General features: G+C 45.7%; 2 protein-coding genes across 3 annotated transcripts; both read left to right on the top strand.

The window, feature by feature from the left end:
* The first annotated feature begins 5,590 nt into the window (after positions 1-5,590).
* On the top strand, positions 5,591-6,138 carry LOC139332720 (progonadoliberin-1-like). Of its 2 annotated transcripts, none has more exons than XM_070964805.1 (3): positions 5,591-5,785; positions 5,875-5,973; positions 6,049-6,138. In XM_070964805.1, exons 1-3 carry the CDS (start codon positions 5,612-5,614, stop codon positions 6,094-6,096), a joined length of 321 nt encoding a protein of 106 aa, XP_070820906.1. In that variant the 5' UTR covers positions 5,591-5,611; the 3' UTR covers positions 6,097-6,138. The 2 variants fall into 2 exon arrangements, with proteins under 2 accessions (XP_070820906.1, XP_070820905.1); XM_070964804.1 differs by having other exon boundaries at positions 5,872-5,973.
* Positions 6,139-18,127: 11,989 nt separating this feature from the next.
* Positions 18,128-18,675, top strand: LOC139332734 (progonadoliberin-1-like). Its single transcript, XM_070964819.1, has 3 exons — positions 18,128-18,322; positions 18,412-18,510; positions 18,586-18,675. Exons 1-3 carry the CDS (start codon positions 18,149-18,151, stop codon positions 18,631-18,633), a joined length of 321 nt encoding a protein of 106 aa, XP_070820920.1. The 5' UTR covers positions 18,128-18,148; the 3' UTR covers positions 18,634-18,675.
* Positions 18,676-18,967: the final 292 nt, after the last annotated feature.

Below are 18,967 nucleotides of genomic sequence, written 5' to 3'. Positions count from 1 at the left end.
ACTCCAGGCCGCCACACTGTTGTTCTCAGCCTCTGTTTTGTTTTAACTGTTCCTTGATGACCTTCGTGTGCTAACGTCAGCGTCTGTCATCGTGCGGCCTGAAGAATTACAATTCTGGAACCTCTCATCACGGTTTTCCCCACAGTGGAAAGCTCAGATTTGACTGTTTGATAAACAGGTTCACATTTACTCCAGTTACCAGTTTTGATACAGTCCCGTAGAGTAACTGGAGTGAGGTCTGCTGCTGACCATTCCTCCGTTTGTCGTGGTGTGAAGGCAACACTGCATGTTGAGCCACCCAGTAAACGTGGTCCTCCATTGTACCTTTCTGTACTGGCTGGTTGACTGTCAGGCGTGACAGCCAATCAGCTGCATTCTGTGGGCCTGCTTTATACACGACCTTGAAGCGACAGGGCTGCAGCCGCAAAGCCCATCTTTCAATCCTGGCTGCTGGTTTGGACTTTGGTGAATAGATCGTTTCTAGAGGTTTCTGGTCAGTGACCAGCACAAAGTCCTTTCCGTAGAGAAGTACATGTAATTTCTCACATGTCCACACGATAGCGAGTGCTTCTCTTTCAGTTTGGGAATAGCGACGCTCTACATCAGACAAGGCACGGCTGGCATAGCAGACAGGTTTGTGTGTTCATCACTTTGTTTCTGGCTCAGTGTCGCTCCTAATCCCACTGGACTAGCATCCACAGCCACATGAGTCTCTGCATCTTGTTTGAAGTATGCCATTACATGTGAACTGGCCAGCTGTCTCTTTAACTCCACAAATGCTGTTTCCTGCTCTGATCCCCAAGTCCATTTACAGGATTGCCTTGTGAGCCTCCTCAGTGGTTCGGATGTTGTGGCTAGATTAGGGATGAACCTGCCACAATAGTTCACAAGACCCAAAAAACTCCTCTCCTCAGCAGCATTAGTCGGTGGACGTGTATTTTCCACTGCCTCGATCTTAGACTGAGCTGCTCCTATTCCGTTCTTGGACAGCACGTGTCCATAAACTCCAGCTGTGACATTGTGAATGGACACTTTTTGCTGTTGACTGTCAGATGCCTCTCTTGCAATGGTTGCCGTTGACTTGGTGCAGCCTCTCATCGTGTTGCTGTATGGTTTCTCCTGATACGATGATGTCATCTGATATGTTGTGCACTCCAGGGATGCCTTGCAGTACTTGTCCAATGATGTGTTGATATATCTTAGGCGCAGATGAGATACCAAACATCAGTCTCTTATAACACCACAGGCCTGTGAGTGTTACAGAAGTGGTGAGTGATCTGGACTCTGGCTCCAGCTCTATTTGATGGTACCCCCATTTCAGATCGAGTTTCAAGAATACTGTGGCTCCTGTCATGTCCTCCAGTATGTCGTCGATGACGGGGATTGGGTGCCTTTCTCTCACTATGGCCTCATTTGCCCTGCGCATGTCCACACACAGTCTAGGCTCTTTCTTACCATGCACACCAACAAGAGGTGATACCATGGTGTCGGTCCATTTACTCTCTCAATGACATCATCTTCCTGGAGTTGTTTCAGTTTCACCTCCGCTTGTTTCCTCACACTGAAAGGTATCCTGCAAACAGGTTGTGCAACTGGCTGTACGCTGTCGTCCACATGCAGCTTCAGCTGAAAGTCTTTCAGTTTTCTAAGCCCTGAAAACAGTCTTTGTATTTGTCCTCTGTGTCAGCTGTGGAAGCTGTCGTATCTTGTGGCTGGACTGTATTCACATGTTCAATAGGTCCAATGTGTAGAAGTCCCAGTTTCACAGCCGTGTGTCTGCCTAACACACAAACTTGTGCCTCTTCAATCACTCAGACTGTTGCTGTGATGGTTTCTGATGTCTCATTAGCTTTGAATTCAGCTGTGAAAACACCTTTTACATGTAGTGGTGTTGTAGAGACAAATGGATAGACTCTCTTCTCTGGACGCTGCAGCTTGATGTAACTCTGACTTCAACTGCTCAAACTTGGATTCTGTCACGATATTACATGAAGCCCCCGAGTCTATCAACATGTCAACTGGTTGGTCATTTATTAATATGGACAGTGTCCCCTCGGCAGCACAGTCATTCACTGTGAACACATGCTCATCTTCACTGTCACTGGTCCTTGGTGTGTTACTGTGGTTGGGACTCTGTTTACTTTATGCATCCTCTTTGTCTGACACATCTTTGCGAAATGTCCTTCTTTTCCACAGTTATTACACTTTTTGTTCTTCGTCACTGTGCACTCACGGCTCATGTGTCCGGCACGCCCACATCTGTAACACTTGATGCTGTGCTCATCACGTGCTGACTGACTTTGGTGTTTAGTGAATCTGGATCTTGCAGATTTATCTCTACTTTTTGTCACATTTGCTTGGCACGCATGACATGACCTCACTAGCTCCTCTGCTTGTCGATCAACTCCAGGCCGCCACACTGTTGTTCTCAGTCTCTGTTTTGTTTTAACTATTCCTTGATGACCTTCATGTGCTAACATGACATGTGACTGTCAGGCGTGACAGCCAATCAGCTGCATTCTGTGGGCCTGCTTTATACACGACCTTGAAGCGACAGGGCTGCAGCCGCAAAGCCCATCTTTCAATCCTGGCTGCTGGTTTGGACTTTGGTGAATAGATCGTTTCTAGAGGTTTCTGGTCAGTGACCAGCACAAAGTCCTTTCCGTAGAGAAATACATGTAATTTCTCACATGTCCACACGATAGCGAGTGCTTCTCTTTCAGTTTGGGAATAGCGACGCTCTACATCAGACAAGGCACGGCTGGCATAGCAGACAGGTTTGTGTGTTCATCACTTTGTTTCTGGCTCAGTGTCGCTCCTAATCCCACTGGACTAGCATCCACAGCCACATGAGTCTCTGCATCTTGTTTGAAGTATGCCATTACATGTGAACTGGCCAGCTGTCTCTTTAACTCCACAAATGCTGTTTCCTGCTCTGATCCCCAAGTCCATTTACAGGATTGCCTTGTGAGCCTCCTCAGTGGTTCGGATGTTGTGGCTAGATTAGGGATGAACCTGCCACAATAGTTCACAAGACCCAAAAAACTCCTCTCCTCAGCAGCATTAGTCGGTGGACGTGTATTTTCCACTGCCTCGATCTTAGACTGAGCTGCTCCTATTCCGTTCTTGGACAGCACGTGTCCATAAACTCCAGCTGTGACATTGTGAATGGACACTTTTTGCTGTTGGCTGTCAGATGCCTCTCTTGCAATGGTTGCCGTTGACTTGGTGCAGCCTCTCACACTTTGCACACTCGGTGCGTGGTCCCTTGGCTGTGCTGACATTGTGTTTGTTGTCTGTCATTGTTAATCTTTAAATGCTTGTTCAATCTAAAAAGAACAAGGTTTCTTTTCCTGTGTTACAACAGCATGGTTAATCACAAATTTATTGAAGATTATTCCGTTACATAGATATATTAGCACTATTCAAAACTGCAGGAAGTGCCTAGTCACCACATTGTATGACCTAATGAGATCAAATTATTGAATAATAAGTACCCTGGCCACAAACGTGCTGTTGCTAATGCAGGTTTTGCTTTACCTTCAATGTAGCACCAAAAAGCAAAAGGCACTGGTAATGGTACTCCTGGTTATACTGGGATGGGGTTCGATTCCCTGCAGTGTCCTGCTGATTATTTTGGCATGTACATGAAGGCATCTTTAATTACTCCTCCATATCACTTTTCACGTCAGTGTGTTAAATATTGTTACATAAAGGTGTATGTCATACGTTAATATCAGCTTTAAAGCACAACACATCCAACTGAATTCCTGCTCAGTAAAATGTACATTCAATGGCTAAAAAACACATTCTTTATGTATTAGCTTTATGTCCATTGGCTGTACACCACATTGTATACAGAACACAAACCACACTGTGCATTGAACAAACTTGTGTCTGATCTTTTACAGATTTGTACAGCTCTGCTAATGTCGACCACACTTACAGCAAGTACTTGGGCTGCCAACAGGGGTCGCTATGATTGCTCTTTTATATATATATATATATATATATATATATATATATATATATATATATATATATATATATATATATATATATATGCGTGCGCACACACACCTCATCAATTTTGGCGAACTGGTGGATCAGGCCCGTCCAGACTTAATCCACGCCCGCCCATTTATCACGTTCTGCATCCGCTACTGGGTCAAAGGTCAAAATGAAGAGATCATCACATATCACCAAGAGGACGAGCATCCTGTCAAAAATGGACGTCTCGGTCCTTCTTTCATTGAAACGAGGACGTTTTCCCACTGATGGCTGTGACTCATGCAGGAGGGATTATCATCTTCATCTTCCTCACAGGCAGGACGGTTACTGATCAGTCTGAAGCTGCTGAAGAGCTGCTGAACACACAAAGTGCACGAATGGACGATCGGCTCTCTCCTTCATCTCTCTCCTTGTCTCCTCGCTTCCCTTTCTTTTCTCTCTGCCGTTGATTTTTTATTCAGAGTAGATGTTTGGCTGCAGGATCGTCTCACAAACTGGAATTAAGGTGACGTGTGGACAGATAATTACTGAATGTCTTATTTCATGTTCATCCTCTTAACTTTTAGGATCCATTAACAATGTTTACTGGAGACATAACTGCTATTTTCTCTTAATGTAGAACAATGTGCTTATTTTAGTATTAAATATAATGGATAACATGTTATTTTTAATCTACATCACATACTTGATCACATGTTTCTCTGTGATCTGTGATGATGCACCAGTCACTGGAGGCCATTTCTCTGCAGAATTAGTACTTTTTTAAAAGTATTTTTCCATTAATGTATTGGTACTTTTACTCAAGTAAAGGATCTAAATACTTCTTCCGCTGTCATGCACAACACCGACCAACAGAGCGAGTGTGTGTTACTCACTGTGGCATGGCACAGGCCATGGCTGGAAACGCTCAGGTGAGTCAAACCCAGTGATTATTGCACTCGACCGTGGAAATTAATTTCCATAAATGACTGTTATAAATAAACTGCTATGAAGAAGAAGAAAAGTCTTTGTCTTTCATGCTTTTGGTCGTGTGTGTGTGAATCTGTTCACAGCATCATCATCATCATCATCATCATCATCATCATCATCATCATCATCATCATCATCGTCATCATCACATCCTGCTGGACCACTCAGCACAATCACAGTTAATTCCCAGTTTTTGAAAAACCAGTTTCACTGTGTTTCACCTCCACTGACTGCTGACCCCTCGCTCCTCAGCCAGGAGCTGTTAGTGCACATCAACACGCACCAAACGCACTTGCTGGAGGTGTGCACTGGACTGAGCCCCCTCCTCATTTACTTTGTCTCCGTCATCAGTGGATGACTTTCAAAATGCACAGACGCAGCAGAAAGGCAGGCAGGAAATGGCTCATCCATCGTCATGTGTGATCTGTTAAACAGCTCTGCGGGTCGCCAGTAAGTGCTGCCTAATCCCACTTTGTGACCCCCTGTGAGGAAGAGCTGGGCTCAGAGGAAGGTTCATATAAACCTTAGCTGATGCTGCAGCAGGATTCACAAAGGAAAGCAGACCTGGAGTCAGAGGGTCAGTCAGAGTCACTTCAGGCTGAGCGTGACAGAGGAAGTGAGGATCAGTGACATGCTTGTGTGCCGTCTGAAGCCCCCTCCCCTCAGAATGGCTCCTCAGAGCTTGGCGCTGTGGCTGCTGCTGGTGGGCGCGGTGCTGTCGCAGGGCGGCTGTCAGCACTGGTCGTATGGACTGAGCCCGGGAGGGAAGAGGGAGCTGGACGGCCTCTCCGACTCGCCGGGAAACGTGAGCCAGCGTCAGCCTCGCTGCCTTCTCCTCTCCTCTCCGCTCCGCTGCGCTTTGCTTGAATTCATCGTGATGTTTGTTTTCAGCAGATGCTCGAGGGCTTTCCACGCGTGGACCCCCCCTGCAGCGCTCTGGGCTGTGCAGAGGAGCCACTTTATCCCAAAATGTACAGGATGAGAGGATTTCTGGTAAGTTTTCTAATTCTTTGTAGTTTTCCTGATGGTGCTCAGAGGTTTGATCTCATGGTTGTGATTGTCTTTCAGGACAGCGTCTCCAACAGGGACAATGGACACAGAACATTTAAGAAATGATGCCTGATTGTTTCCTCAATAAATCACTGTATTAGCATATCACAGGCGTTGTGGTTATTGGCTGACTGACTGGATGTTTTCTGTTCTTGGAGGATTTAAATTCCTGGTGATTCTTGTTTATTCTCCAGCAGTTTCAAACTTTCTGATGACGTTGAACACAGCTGGAGCAACAGAAAATATGCACATTAACTCTAAAAATCCCGTTCAGTGTGAGGCTGAATGGAAAGCTGGTGTGCTTTGGCTGCTTTAGCTGATCGACAGCATCAGGAGTGTCAGAGACAAACACAGTGACGATGTGACAAACATCAGCTGTGTGAGCACCAACGCCGAGCTGCAGGAGCGAAAGCTGCTGTTTAAATACCTGATGGCCTCAGACGCAGCATCAGTTTAACTGCGCGTCAGCAGGAGGATTGAAGTGTATTTTAGTACATTTGAAAATGTACTGTGCATGGTCTTCTGTTAGTTTTCTCATTACAATAATAATATTTATTTGTATTGAACCTTTCAAACAAGAATTGCAGCTCAAAGTGCTTTACAACAAAGAAATCACGTGCATCAGGTGCTTCCAGCAAAAAGACATAAAAGCAGGGAGAGAAAATGAATGTGATGGAGAATCAAACCTCGTAATGATGAAGAAAGAAAAGCATGAAAATAAAAACAATGCATGAGATGAGACGGAAAATGAAACAGACACACACAGAACACAGAAAACCGAGTAAAACACAACAATTCGAGGCAGTGCAGCAGTGAACGAACACGAGGCGAAGCCCAGAGCTTCAGGAGCAGGTCACAGTGGGTCAAAGCAGGGGCGGAGCCACGGGCGGGCATGGGCGGAGCCACGGCGGGCATGGGCGGAGCCACGGCGGGCATGGGCGGGCCCGCGTAAGACCGCCCAATCAGAAATTCAAATAAAAAATAAATAAATAAAACCATTTTCACAGTTATGTCCCATATTATCAAAAACTCACTTGTTTGGGTCTCTGGTGCTGCCACACACATACAAAGTGTGAAACACTTCGGATCTGTCAGCGCCCTGCCTGCAGCGTCCACACAGGCCGTTTGAATTCGGCGCTCGGTGTCTCTCCACCCAGCGCCACCTTCCCACAGATCCGCTGTCAGGTTATCGAAAGCACTGTGCTATGAATCATGTCCAGGCGTTGTTCTGTTATTGGCTGTAAAGAGGAGCACAAATCGCTCCATCGGCTCCCAGCCGACAGAAGAGCACCGTGGACTGAATTCATTTTTCAATGAACCATGAACTCTTTTTGGAGTTTAAAATATAGATATTCATGAATAGTAAAGATCCACTTCGTTCGTGTCAGACAAGACGATTTCTCTTCCTTCAAACTCCATTTAAACTGTATGTTTAACAGCCCAGTTTATTATTAATAATAATCATCATCATCATCATCATCATCATCATCATCATCATCATCATCATCATCATCGGGGATTAAGCCCCAAACCCCCTATTAGGTAGGTGCTGAACACTTTCTGCCGTAACACAGTAGTAGTAATGTAGTAGTGATGTGTCGGTCGTGTGTTGGTTTGAAGTGAACGGTTGGATCCAGAGCGCGAGCCGCTTTGGGCTTTTAGGTTTGTTTGTTTTGTTTTCGTTTTTTTCTCAACTTTTTCCGTTCAAGCCGCACGTGATTGGTCAAATAGTTGATGTGTGGTGGCTTCAGTGTGTGTGTGTGTGTGTGTGTGTGTGTGTGTGTGTGTGTGTGTGTGTGTGTGTGTGTGTGTGTGTGTGTGTGTGTGTGTGTGTGTGCGTGTGAATGAAGCCGTACAGTATAAAACGAACTGTTAGATATTAAGATTTAAGATTAAGACTAAGATTTACTGTTATTGATCACTGCACACACACACGTTACAGGGAGGAGACACACGCGCACGCACGCCATGCACTGTGAAATTATCTTCTCCGCTTTTGACCCTTCTTGGTCCGTCGTTCTTCCGGCCAGCCGCCAGCCAACGCCGGTGCCCGCGGACTCATCCTCTTTCGTCAGCGTTGGTCAGACGGTGACCTTCTGCATGTTTTTAGTGGGTTATTTAAGGAGGAAATGTTGTTAGTGTAAATCAGGTTTTGAAAGCAGGATTTTTACACTGTGGGATTTGTACCTTTAAGGGAGTCAAAGATATGAGTGGACAGACCTGATCAGCACTGACAGCATGTCACACTCACCGGCACATAACACTCACGACAGCTCACATTTACAGCAAGCGGCGCAGAGATGAGCTGCCGCTGATGGCAGAAAAGACGTCTTCATGGTTTTAAAGCCACAGGAGAAAAAGTAGACTTAATGCAAGTAACACAGATGAGATTTAAGATTAGAATTAATATGAAAGCACTGAGCCACCAGTTGGAAACATTTGTGCAGTGCAGCCAAGTTTTATTCAAACCTAAATAACTGTGTTTTGAATTCAATAATACCAACTTCAGGTGAATTCAGAGTGGAAGGCTGAAGGTTTCCAGGCTGAAGGAAACATCAGCTACAGAATAAAAACTCTTGAAACAGACTGAGGTACTTGTACTTTCCTTGAGCATTTACTTTATACTTGTAGTCTCCTACATTTTGGAGGAAAATATGTTATTTTTTTCTGACAGCTGTAGTTTCGAGTTGCTTTGCAGATGAAGGTTCAAAACCTGCAATGAGCTGAAAGAATCCAAAATATTTTCATGGAGTGAAATAAGCCACCTCAGAGGATATAAAATGAGTGAAAGCAGCTCTTCTCACATGGTAATGCATCAGTGACAATGAGATAATATTGTAGCATATAAATGTGACACGGACAGAGCCCATTATGACTGATTTGTGAGTAATTTTACACTTTAACTGTAACTAACACTGAGGCCGCCATCAAAGATGACACCAAAGATGATATGTGGGGTAGTTTCCACTTTTCATCTGCAATTAAACAAACAAGATGGACTGAACACATTGATTTTGGTCCACACACTGAAGTGGTCTCTTTCTCTGAGGACCAGCTGTTTTAGCCTCTGGCTCCATCTCATGGTGCTGAAATGTTTTGCAGTTACTTGATGAGTAGACCAAACAGATTTCATGACATCCTGATGTTTTCCTGTTTTTACATATGTCCACAGGCTTCTTGAACCTCCAACTTTTCCTCAAAGACACTCTCTTGAACTGTTGTTTGTCTCTTGTTCTGATGTTTCAGGGTACAAGGTTCATTTATTTGTCATTGTACAACACAATGAAAGGACAGCTATATTCCCTTTATGCTCCTCACAAAACAAAAATGGATGAATGAATGAATAAAAGGTCCAAAAATGAAAACAGTTTCTATGGTGAAGTGCAGAGGATGAGTTCAGAAATCTCACAGCCTGATGGAAGAATCTTAAAAAAAAAAAAAAAAAGGAGCCATGTGTTCCTGGATTAGCCCCGCCCACCAAAGTGTCATCATGTGTGCAGCCAATGGGATTGAAGTGGCTTTGATGTAGTTCTAGAATGGAATTGGCTTTGATGCCAGACCAATAAATTCAGCTGCGAACCCCAGCAGAGCAGTATCGACCTTGGATTTACACACAAGAGAGATACGCGTTCCTCAGTACAGATTATTACATCGATTCATTTATTGATTGATTATTATTCTGCTACTGACGAACACATTGTACTACGAGATTGTCTACTACAGGCGACTAGTGTCTACTACAGAGAACTGCTTTCTACTACAGACAACTGCTCTCTGCTACAGACAACTACAGCCTACTAGACAGTCCAATGGAGGAGAGAGGCAACCCCAGAAGCTACCAAAGGGGTCCATTGGCTGGTCCTGCTCGTCAGGCCCATCCAGTCCATCCCGCTGAATTCTCCCATCTGCAAAATGCCTTTCAACGCAGTCAGAGCCAGATCAACCATCTGAAGATCCAGTTGAACCAGGTGTGGTATGAAAGGGATCAACTGAGGACTGAAAAGAAGAGACTCGGCTACACTGTCTCCAACTTGGAAAGAGAAATTTGCAGACGGGATGAGCTTCTGAAAGCCAGCTCTCAAAAGACAAACAGCGCTGAACAGGCAGAAACCATCCTGCGCAAGGAGGTGAGCGAGATGGCAGAGAACCAGGAGAGACTGCAGATGACGGTGAACCATCTGGAGCAGCAGCTCCAACAGAGGGACACCGAAATCGTGGATCTCAAAAAGGAGAAAGACCATCTCTCTGACCTGCTCAAAGAGGCTGCAGACCACACCAAAGCTCTCGAGGAGAAGCTTCTAGAGCAGCTGGTCAAGAGCGAACAGACCTGGCTCCAGGAGAAGAGCGAGATGGAGGAGAACCAGGAGAGACTGCAGATGACGGTGAACCATCTGGAGCAGCAGCTCCAACAGAGGGACACCGAAATCGTGGATCTCAAAAAGGAGAAAAACCATCTCTCTGACTCGCTCAAAGAGGCCACAGATGCTACAGAAGCTCTCGAGGAGAAGCTCACAGAGCAGCTGGTCGAGAGCGAACAGACCTGGTGCCAGGAGAAGAGCGAGATGGAGGAGAACCAGGAGAGACTGCAGGTGACGGTGAACCATCTGGAGCTGCTACTCCAACAGAGGGAGACCAAAATCGTGGATCTCAAAGAGGAGAAAGACCATCTCTCTAACTTGCTCAATGAGGCCACAGACTACACCGAATCTGTTGAGGAGGAGCTCCTAGAGCAGCTGGTCAAGAATGAACAGACCTGGCTCCAGGAGATGAGAGAGATGGAGGAGAACCAGAAGAGACTGCAGGTGACGGTGAACCATCTGGAGCAGCAGCTCCAACAGAGGGACACCAAGACAGCAAAGAAGGCGGCGGCAAAGAAGAGACGCAGCTTCTGGTCTCACCTGAACTGCTTTAAGGCTGGACAGACAGAGGTCACAGTGAGGTAAAGGTGCAGGTTTCTCAACTTGTGTAGCAGCAGGTGACAGATTTGTCAGAGTTCAACTCTTTGTATTGTTTGGCAACCAGACTCGATACTGAGCTAGGTTTGGGGGGGGGGCTGATTTGTACATACACTTAGTTTTGATTTGTTAGCTTCAGTAGGCTTAGGGGTGCTTTTCTCTTGTATTTTGCTTCTCGTTTTGTTTCCATTTGAATAGTAGGCCTCATTTAGGAGGGTTTGTTTTCCATTTTGTTTGGTGTTGTATTTAGGTAGCTCTCATTTATAGAGAGTTTTCTTTGGTTAGTATTAGTTAGGTCTCTTTTATATTTAGTTAAACTCTCATTTATAGAGAGTTTTCTTTGGTTAGTATTAGTTAGGTCTCTTTTATATTTAGTTAAACTCATTTTTAGAGTTTTCTTTGGTTAGTATTAGTTAGGTCTCTTTTATATTTAGTTAAACTCTCATTTATAGAGAGTTTTCTTTGGTTAGTATTAGTTAGGTCTCTTTTATATTTAGTTAAACTCTCATTTTAGGAGAGTTCTCTTTTGGTTTTCATTATTTCATTTGTTTGAAAAGCACCCACTCGCTCTTTTCGTTGTCTTGGTCTTTTGCCTTTTGTAATTTAAAACAGTTTTGAATACTTTGATTTAAATCATTGTTACTTCCCCACCCCTAGCCAGCTGGGTCGTAACAAAAAGCGGGGGCTCGTCCGGGATATCTGTTAAAAGATTCCCGAAGGTCAGTTATAGTTTAAACCAGAGTGTTTACATGGTTTTGTCTTAGTAACTGTGTGTGTGGTGGTGATGTCGTTCGCTTTGCAGCAGTTTTTGGCCAGTCCTTCGTTGGACAAATTGGACGGCTGCCGCAAAGATGATCTGGCGCAAGTTGCGACTTATTTCAGTTTCTCGTTCCAGAAACAAATTCTGAAAAGGGAGCTTAAAGCTCTTGTTCTAGATAAACTGGTAGAGCTGGAGATGATCGGGGTGCCGGCGGAAGATGCTCCTCCCGGTGCGCAAACTGTCTCAGTAGCAGTAACTCCGTTAACGCTGCCTCGGTATGAACCGCTGTCTGTTAGTACTGACTCCAGAGCGGAGGCGAAGCTGGACGTACAGCTTGCACGTCGCCAGATGGAAGCTCAGGAAACGGCACAGGAGAGGCAGCTCCAGCTGGAGATAAAACAGCTGGAAATCGAGGCTAACAAAGCCGCGCGGCTACGCCAGCTACAGCTCGAGGCTCATATCTAGCGAGCTGGGTCGTAACAAAAAGTTGTGTCTCGTCCGGGATATATGTTAAAAGATTCCCGGACAAGCTGGACAGCTGCCACAGAGATGATCTGGCTCAAATTGCGGGTGGGGTTAGAGATCCTCTTGGTGCTGGCTCAACCAGAGCCAGCGATGCTGGAGAGTGATCCTACCGGTGCTCCAACAGTCTCAGCAGCAGAGACTGGAACGGCTGAGCGGCCGCAAACTCCGTCCACGCTGCCTCGGTATGAACCGCTGTCTGTTAGTACTGACTCCAGAGCGGAGGCGAAGCTAATCGTACAGCTTGCACGTCGCCAGATGGAAGCTCAGGAAACGACACAGGAGAGGCAGCTGGAGATTAAACGGCTGACAAAGCCGTGCGGCTACGCCAGCTAGAGCCCGAGGCTCACCCGTAGCGAGCTGGGTCATTACAAAAAGTGGTGGCTCGTCCGCTGTCTGTTAGTACTGACTCCAGAGTGGAGGCGAAGCTAATCGTACAGCTTGCACGTCGCCAGATGGAAGCTCAGGAAAAGACACAGGAGAGGCAGATCCAGCTGGAAATAAAACGGCTGGAAATCGAGGCTGATAAAGCCGCGGCTCGAGGCTCACAGAGACACCCGCGCGCCGAGAGCATTCGCTGATGCCCCAGGTATCTCCTTCCTCTACCACTTCTCAAAAACTTTTGACATTAGCAAACACATTGCTGTAATTACTGTGTTCCGAGAAACTGAAGTAGACTCGTACTTTGCTTTGTACTTTGCACTCCTACTTAGCGAACGCATCGCTACCGCATCGCAGTGGCCGCCAGAGGTGCGGTGTCTCCTGTGCAGTGTAAGGTGGGAAAGCTCAGGAAACTGTAGCTGCGCTCCCAGTGGAGGACAGCCCGCACTACGATTTAAGGTTAAAGCTGCAATTTTACGTGCTTATGAGCTGGTCCCTGCAGCGTACAGGCAGACATTTAGAAATGATAAAAAGCCCCTCATCAGACCTACAGTGAGAAATGTTTGTCTGAGCATGGTGGTATATTTGATTGAACAGGAAGTCGCCACTCTCACCTCCGCTCTGTGCTTGTGGACGAATATGCGCTCACTCACAAGACTGTTGTCCAGTCAGTCTGTGTTGATCAGTCCCAGTATACTACAGCAGCACAGCAGCATTCACAAAGCACGTAGCCCAAGGAGGGAGGACAGAGAGTGCTTTTACTGTCACAAAGCTGGACCTGTGTAATGTTTTCAACTTCTTTTTAGCATTAGTAACCATACTCCGCTGGGACAGTCATCACCATGCTCTTTATTTGCTTCACTCCTGCTGCCATACAAGTGACGTACTCTCTGACCTCATTACGCAGACACAACGTGTGTTGCCAGATACTACATCCCTCCCCTTCTACCCTGCCATTAAGACAAGTAGCGGGGATTATTCTGCCCTTTGTCACTGTCTGTCTAAGCCACAAAGTGTGTGAGATGATCTGGCCGCCTGCTGGTTCTTTGAGCTCTACTGTCCTGCTGGGAAGCGTCATCAGGCGCTATTTCAGCAGTTCCAGTTACACGATTCGGCTCAGCGGCGTCTTCTTCAGGCTCAACCCATAGCTTCACAAATGATGCATGACGCATCATCTTCTTGCCATCCTTTTCAATAAGGACTGATTGACCTTTTCGATCCATCGCTGAATAGGGGTCACGTTCAGATGGTGTTGAAAGTTTGTTTTTCTTCTGTTGCCGTAAGAGCACTTTGTCACCCTGCTTCCTTTTGCTCTTCTGACTCTGTCTGCATTTATACGTCCCTTCTCCTTCCTCACAGCATCAGCTGTGCGAACAGCAGCATCGTGTCTTGTATGCTGCAGCTGGGATTCTGACAGTTCAGGGAGTTTGGTTCTGATCTGGCGGTTGAATAGTAGCTCGGCCGGGCTGCGACCTGTGACACACTGCGGGGTGCTGCGGTAAGCCAGAAGAAAAACGTCCAGCTCAGTGCGCCAGTCCTTTCCTTCAGCATGAGCTGCACGTATGGCCTTACAAAGAGCTCTGTTCTGCCTTTCAACTTCGCCATTTGCCTGCGGCCAGTATGGCGTGACACGGCGATGTGTGCTCCCATGTTCCTGTAGATGTTTTGAATTCCTTTGACACAAATGGAGTACCATTGTCTGTCACTATGCATTCTGGGAGCCCGTATGTTGCAAATGAGTGTCTCAGACCATTTATTATGTTGACAGAGGTGGGTTTCTGAAGGATATCAACACTCACCCACCTGGAGGAATAGTCAGTCGGTACCAGCAGATGGTGTCCTGATGGAAATGGTCCACACATGCCTAATGCGAGCATCTGCCATGGTTTTGCTGGGAGCTCTGTCCTATAGGAACCTCCTGTGAAGTCAGACTGTTGATTTGCCACGCATGACATGACCTCACTAGCTCCTCTGCTTGTCGATCAACTCCAGGCCGCCACACTGTTGTTCTCAGTCTCTGTTTTGTTTTAACTGTTCCTTGATGACCTTCGTGTGCTAACGTCAGCGTCTGTCGTCGTGCGGCCTGAAGAATTACATTTCTGGAACCTCTCATCACTGTTTTCCCCACAGTGGAAAGCTCAGATTTGACTGTTTGATAAACAGGTTCACATTTACTCCAGTTACCAGTTTTGATACAGTCCCGTAGAGTAACTGGAGTGAGGTCTGCTGCTGACCATTCCTCCGTTTGTCGTGGTGTGAAGGCAACACTGCATGTTGAGCCACCCAGTAAACGTGGTCCTCCATTGTACCTTTCTGTACTGGCTGGTTGACTGTCAGGCGTGACAGCCAATCAGCTGCATTCTGTGGGCCTGCTTTATACACGACCTTGAAGCGACAGGGCTGCAGCCGCAAAGCCCATCTTTCAATCCTGGCTGCTGGTTTGGACTTTGGTGAATAGATCGTTTCTAGAGGTTTCTGGTCAGTGACCAGCACAAAGTCCTTTCCGTAGAGAAGTACATGTAATTTCTCACATGTCCACACGATAGCGAGTGCTTCTCTTTCAGTTTGGGAATAGCGACGCTCTACATCAGACAAGGCACGGCTGGCATAGCAGACAGGTTTGTGTGTTCATCACTTTGTTTCTGGCTCAGTGTCGCTCCTAATCCCACTGGACTAGCATCCACAGCCACATGTGTCTCTGCATCTTGTTTGAAGTATGCCATTACATGTGAACTGGCCAGCTGTCTCTTTAACTCCACAAATGCTGTTTCCTGCTCTGATCCCCAAGTCCATTTACAGGATTGCCTTGTGAGCCTCCTCAGTGGTTCGGATGTTGTGGCTAGATTAGGGATGAACCTGCCACAATAGTTCACAAGACCCAAAAAACTCCTCTCCTCAGCAGCATTAGTCGGTGGACGTGTATTTTCCACTGCCTCGATCTTAGACTGAGCTGCTCCTATTCCGTTCTTGGACAGCACGTGTCCATAAACTCCAGCTGTGACATTGTGAATGGACACTTTTTGCTGTTGGCTGTCAGATGCCTCTCTTGCAATGGTTGCCGTTGACTTGGTGCAGCCTCTCACACTTTGCACACTCGGTGCGTGGTCCCTTGGCTGTGCTGACATTGTGTTTGTTGTCTGTCATTGTTAATCTTTAAATGCTTGTTCAATCTAAAAAGAACAAGGTTTCTTTTCCTGTGTTACAACAGCATGGTTAATCACAAATTTATTGAAGATTATTCCGTTACATAGATATATTAGCACTATTCAAAACTGCAGGAAGTGCCTAGTCACCACATTGTATGACCTAATGAGATCAAATTATTGAATAATAAGTACCCTGGCCACAAACGTGCTGTTGCTAATGCAGGTTTTGCTTTACCTTCAATGTAGCACCAAAAAGCAAAAGGCACTGGTAATGGTACTCCTGGTTATACTGGGATGGGGTTCGATTCCCTGCAGTGTCCTGCTGATTATTTTGGCATGTACATGAAGGCATCTTTAATTACTCCTCCATATCACTTTTCACGTCAGTGTGTTAAATATTGTTACATAAAGGTGTATGTCATACGTTAATATCAGCTTTAAAGCACAACACATCCAACTGAATTCCTGCTCAGTAAAATGTACATTCAATGGCTAAAAAACACATTCTTTATGTATTAGCTTTATGTCCATTGGCTGTACACCACATTGTATACAGAACACAAACCACACTGTGCATTGAACAAACTTGTGTCTGATCTTTTACAGATTTGTACAGCTCTGCTAATGTCGACCACACTTACAGCAAGTACTTGGGCTGCCAACAGGGGTCGCTATGATTGCTCTTTTATATATATATATATATATATATATATATATATATATATATATATATATATATATATATATATATATATATATATATATATATATATATATATATATATATATGCGTGCGCACACACACCTCATCAATTTTGGCGAACTGGTGGATCAGGCCCGTCCAGACTTAATCCACGCCCGCCCATTTATCACGTTCTGCATCCGCTACTGGGTCAAAGGTCAAAATGAAGAGATCATCACATATCACCAAGAGGACGAGCATCCTGTCAAAAATGGACGTCTCGGTCCTTCTTTCATTGAAACGAGGACGTTTTCCCACTGATGGCTGTGACTCATGCAGGAGGGATTATCATCTTCATCTTCCTCACAGGCAGGACGGTTACTGATCAGTCTGAAGCTGCTGAAGAGCTGCTGAACACACAAAGTGCACGAATGGACGATCGGCTCTCTCCTTCATCTCTCTCCTTGTCTCCTCGCTTCCCTTTCTTTTCTCTCTGCCGTTGATTTTTTATTCAGAGTAGATGTTTGGCTGCAGGATCGTCTCACAAACTGGAATTAAGGTGACGTGTGGACAGATAATTACTGAATGTCTTATTTCATGTTCATCCTCTTAACTTTTAGGATCCATTAACAATGTTTACTGGAGACATAACTGCTATTTTCTCTTAATGTAGAACAATGTGCTTATTTTAGTATTAAATATAATGGATAACATGTTATTTTTAATCTACATCACATACTTGATCACATGTTTCTCTGTGATCTGTGATGATGCATCAGTCACTGGAGGCCATTTCTCTGCAGAATTAGTACTTTTTTAAAAGTATTTTTCCATTAATGTATTGGTACTTTTACTCAAGTAAAGGATCTAAATACTTCTTCCGCTGTCATGCACAACACCGACCAACAGAGCGAGTGTGTGTTACTCACTGTGGCATGGCACAGGCCATGGCTGGAAACGCTCAGGTGAGTCAAACCCAGTGATTATTGCACTCGACCGTGGAAATTAATTTCCATAAATGACTGTTATAAATAAACTGCTATGAAGAAGAAGAAAAGTCTTTGTCTTTCATGCTTTTGGTCGTGTGTGTGTGAATCTGTTCACAGCATCATCATCATCATCATCATCATCATCATCATCATCATCATCATCATCATCATCATCATCATCATCATCATCGTCATCATCACATCCTGCTGGACCACTCAGCACAATCACAGTTAATTCCCAGTTTTTGAAAAACCAGTTTCACTGTGTTTCACCTCCATTGACTGCTGACCCCTCGCTCCTCAGCCAGGAGCTGTTAGTGCACATCAACACGCACCAAACGCACTTGCTGGAGGTGTGCACTGGACTGAGCCCCCTCCTCATTTACTTTGTCTCCGTCATCAGTGGATGACTTTCAAAATGCACAGACGCAGCAGAAAGGCAGGCAGGAAATGGCTCATCCATCGTCATGTGTGATCTGTTAAACAGCTCTGCGGGTCGCCAGTAAGTGCTGCCTAATCCCACTTTGTGACCCCCTGTGAGGAAGAGCTGGGCTCAGAGGAAGGTTCATATAAACCTTAGCTGATGCTGCAGCAGGATTCACAAAGGAAAGCAGACCTGGAGTCAGAGGGTCAGTCAGAGTCACTTCAGGCTGAGCGTGACAGAGGAAGTGAGGATCAGTGACATGCTTGTGTGCCGTCTGAAGCCCCCTCCCCTCAGAATGGCTCCTCAGAGCTTGGCGCTGTGGCTGCTGCTGGTGGGCGCGGTGCTGTCGCAGGGCGGCTGTCAGCACTGGTCGTATGGACTGAGCCCGGGAGGGAAGAGGGAGCTGGACGGCCTCTCCGACTCGCCGGGAAACGTGAGCCAGCGTCAGCCTCGCTGCCTTCTCCTCTCCTCTCCGCTCCGCTGCACTTTGCTTGAATTCATCGTGATGTTTGTTTTCAGCAGATGCTCGAGGGCTTTCCACGCATGGACCCCCCCTGCAGCGCTCTGGGCTGTGCAGAGGAGCCACTTTATCCCAAAATGTACAGGATGAGAGGATTTCTGGTAAGTTTTCTAATTCTTTGTAGTTTTCCTGATGGTGCTCAGAGGTTTGATCTCATGGTTGTGATTGTCTTTCAGGACAGCGTCTCCAACAGGGACAATGGACACAGAACATTTAAGAAATGATGCCTGATTGTTTCCTCAATAAATCACTGTATTAGCATATCACAGGCGTTGTGGTTATTGGCTGACTGACTGGATGTTTTCTGTTCTTGGAGGATTTAAATTCCTGGTGATTCTTGTTTATTCTCCAGCAGTTTCAAACTTCCTGATGACGTTGAACACAGCTGGAGCAACAGAAAATATGCACATTAACTCTAAAAATCCCGTTCAGTGTGACGCTGAATGGAAAGCTGGTGTGCTTTGGCTGCTTTAGCTGATCGACAGCATCAGGAGTGTCAGAGACAAACACAGTGACGATGTGACAAACATCAGCTGTGTGAGCACCAACGCCGAGCTG

Source organism: Chaetodon trifascialis, chromosome 6 (assembly GCF_039877785.1).
Source record: "Chaetodon trifascialis isolate fChaTrf1 chromosome 6, fChaTrf1.hap1, whole genome shotgun sequence".
In the NCBI taxonomy this organism is placed as follows: Eukaryota; Metazoa; Chordata; class Actinopteri; order Chaetodontiformes; family Chaetodontidae; genus Chaetodon; species Chaetodon trifascialis.
The sequence above is the reverse complement of the archived record's forward strand: the minus strand, read 5'-3'. Positions and strand labels throughout refer to the sequence as shown.

What these genes read in the sequence shown, in the direction of transcription:
- LOC139332734 (XM_070964819.1), top strand. Translation starts at nt 18,149, where the DNA reads ATGCTTGTGTGCCGTCTGAAGCCCCCTCCCCTCAGAATGGCTCCTCAG. An exon ending in TCTCCGACTCGCCGGGAAAC is followed by an intron (nt 18,323 to 18,411) that starts GTGAGCCAGCGT and finishes TGTTTTCAGCAG; the next exon opens with ATGCTCGAGGGCTTTCCACG. An exon ending in ACAGGATGAGAGGATTTCTG is followed by an intron (nt 18,511 to 18,585) that starts GTAAGTTTTCTA and finishes ATTGTCTTTCAG; the next exon opens with GACAGCGTCTCCAACAGGGA.
- LOC139332720 (XM_070964804.1), top strand. Translation starts at nt 5,612, where the DNA reads ATGCTTGTGTGCCGTCTGAAGCCCCCTCCCCTCAGAATGGCTCCTCAG. An exon ending in TCTCCGACTCGCCGGGAAAC is followed by an intron (nt 5,786 to 5,871) that starts GTGAGCCAGCGT and finishes GTTTGTTTTCAG; the next exon opens with CAGATGCTCGAGGGCTTTCC. An exon ending in ACAGGATGAGAGGATTTCTG is followed by an intron (nt 5,974 to 6,048) that starts GTAAGTTTTCTA and finishes ATTGTCTTTCAG; the next exon opens with GACAGCGTCTCCAACAGGGA.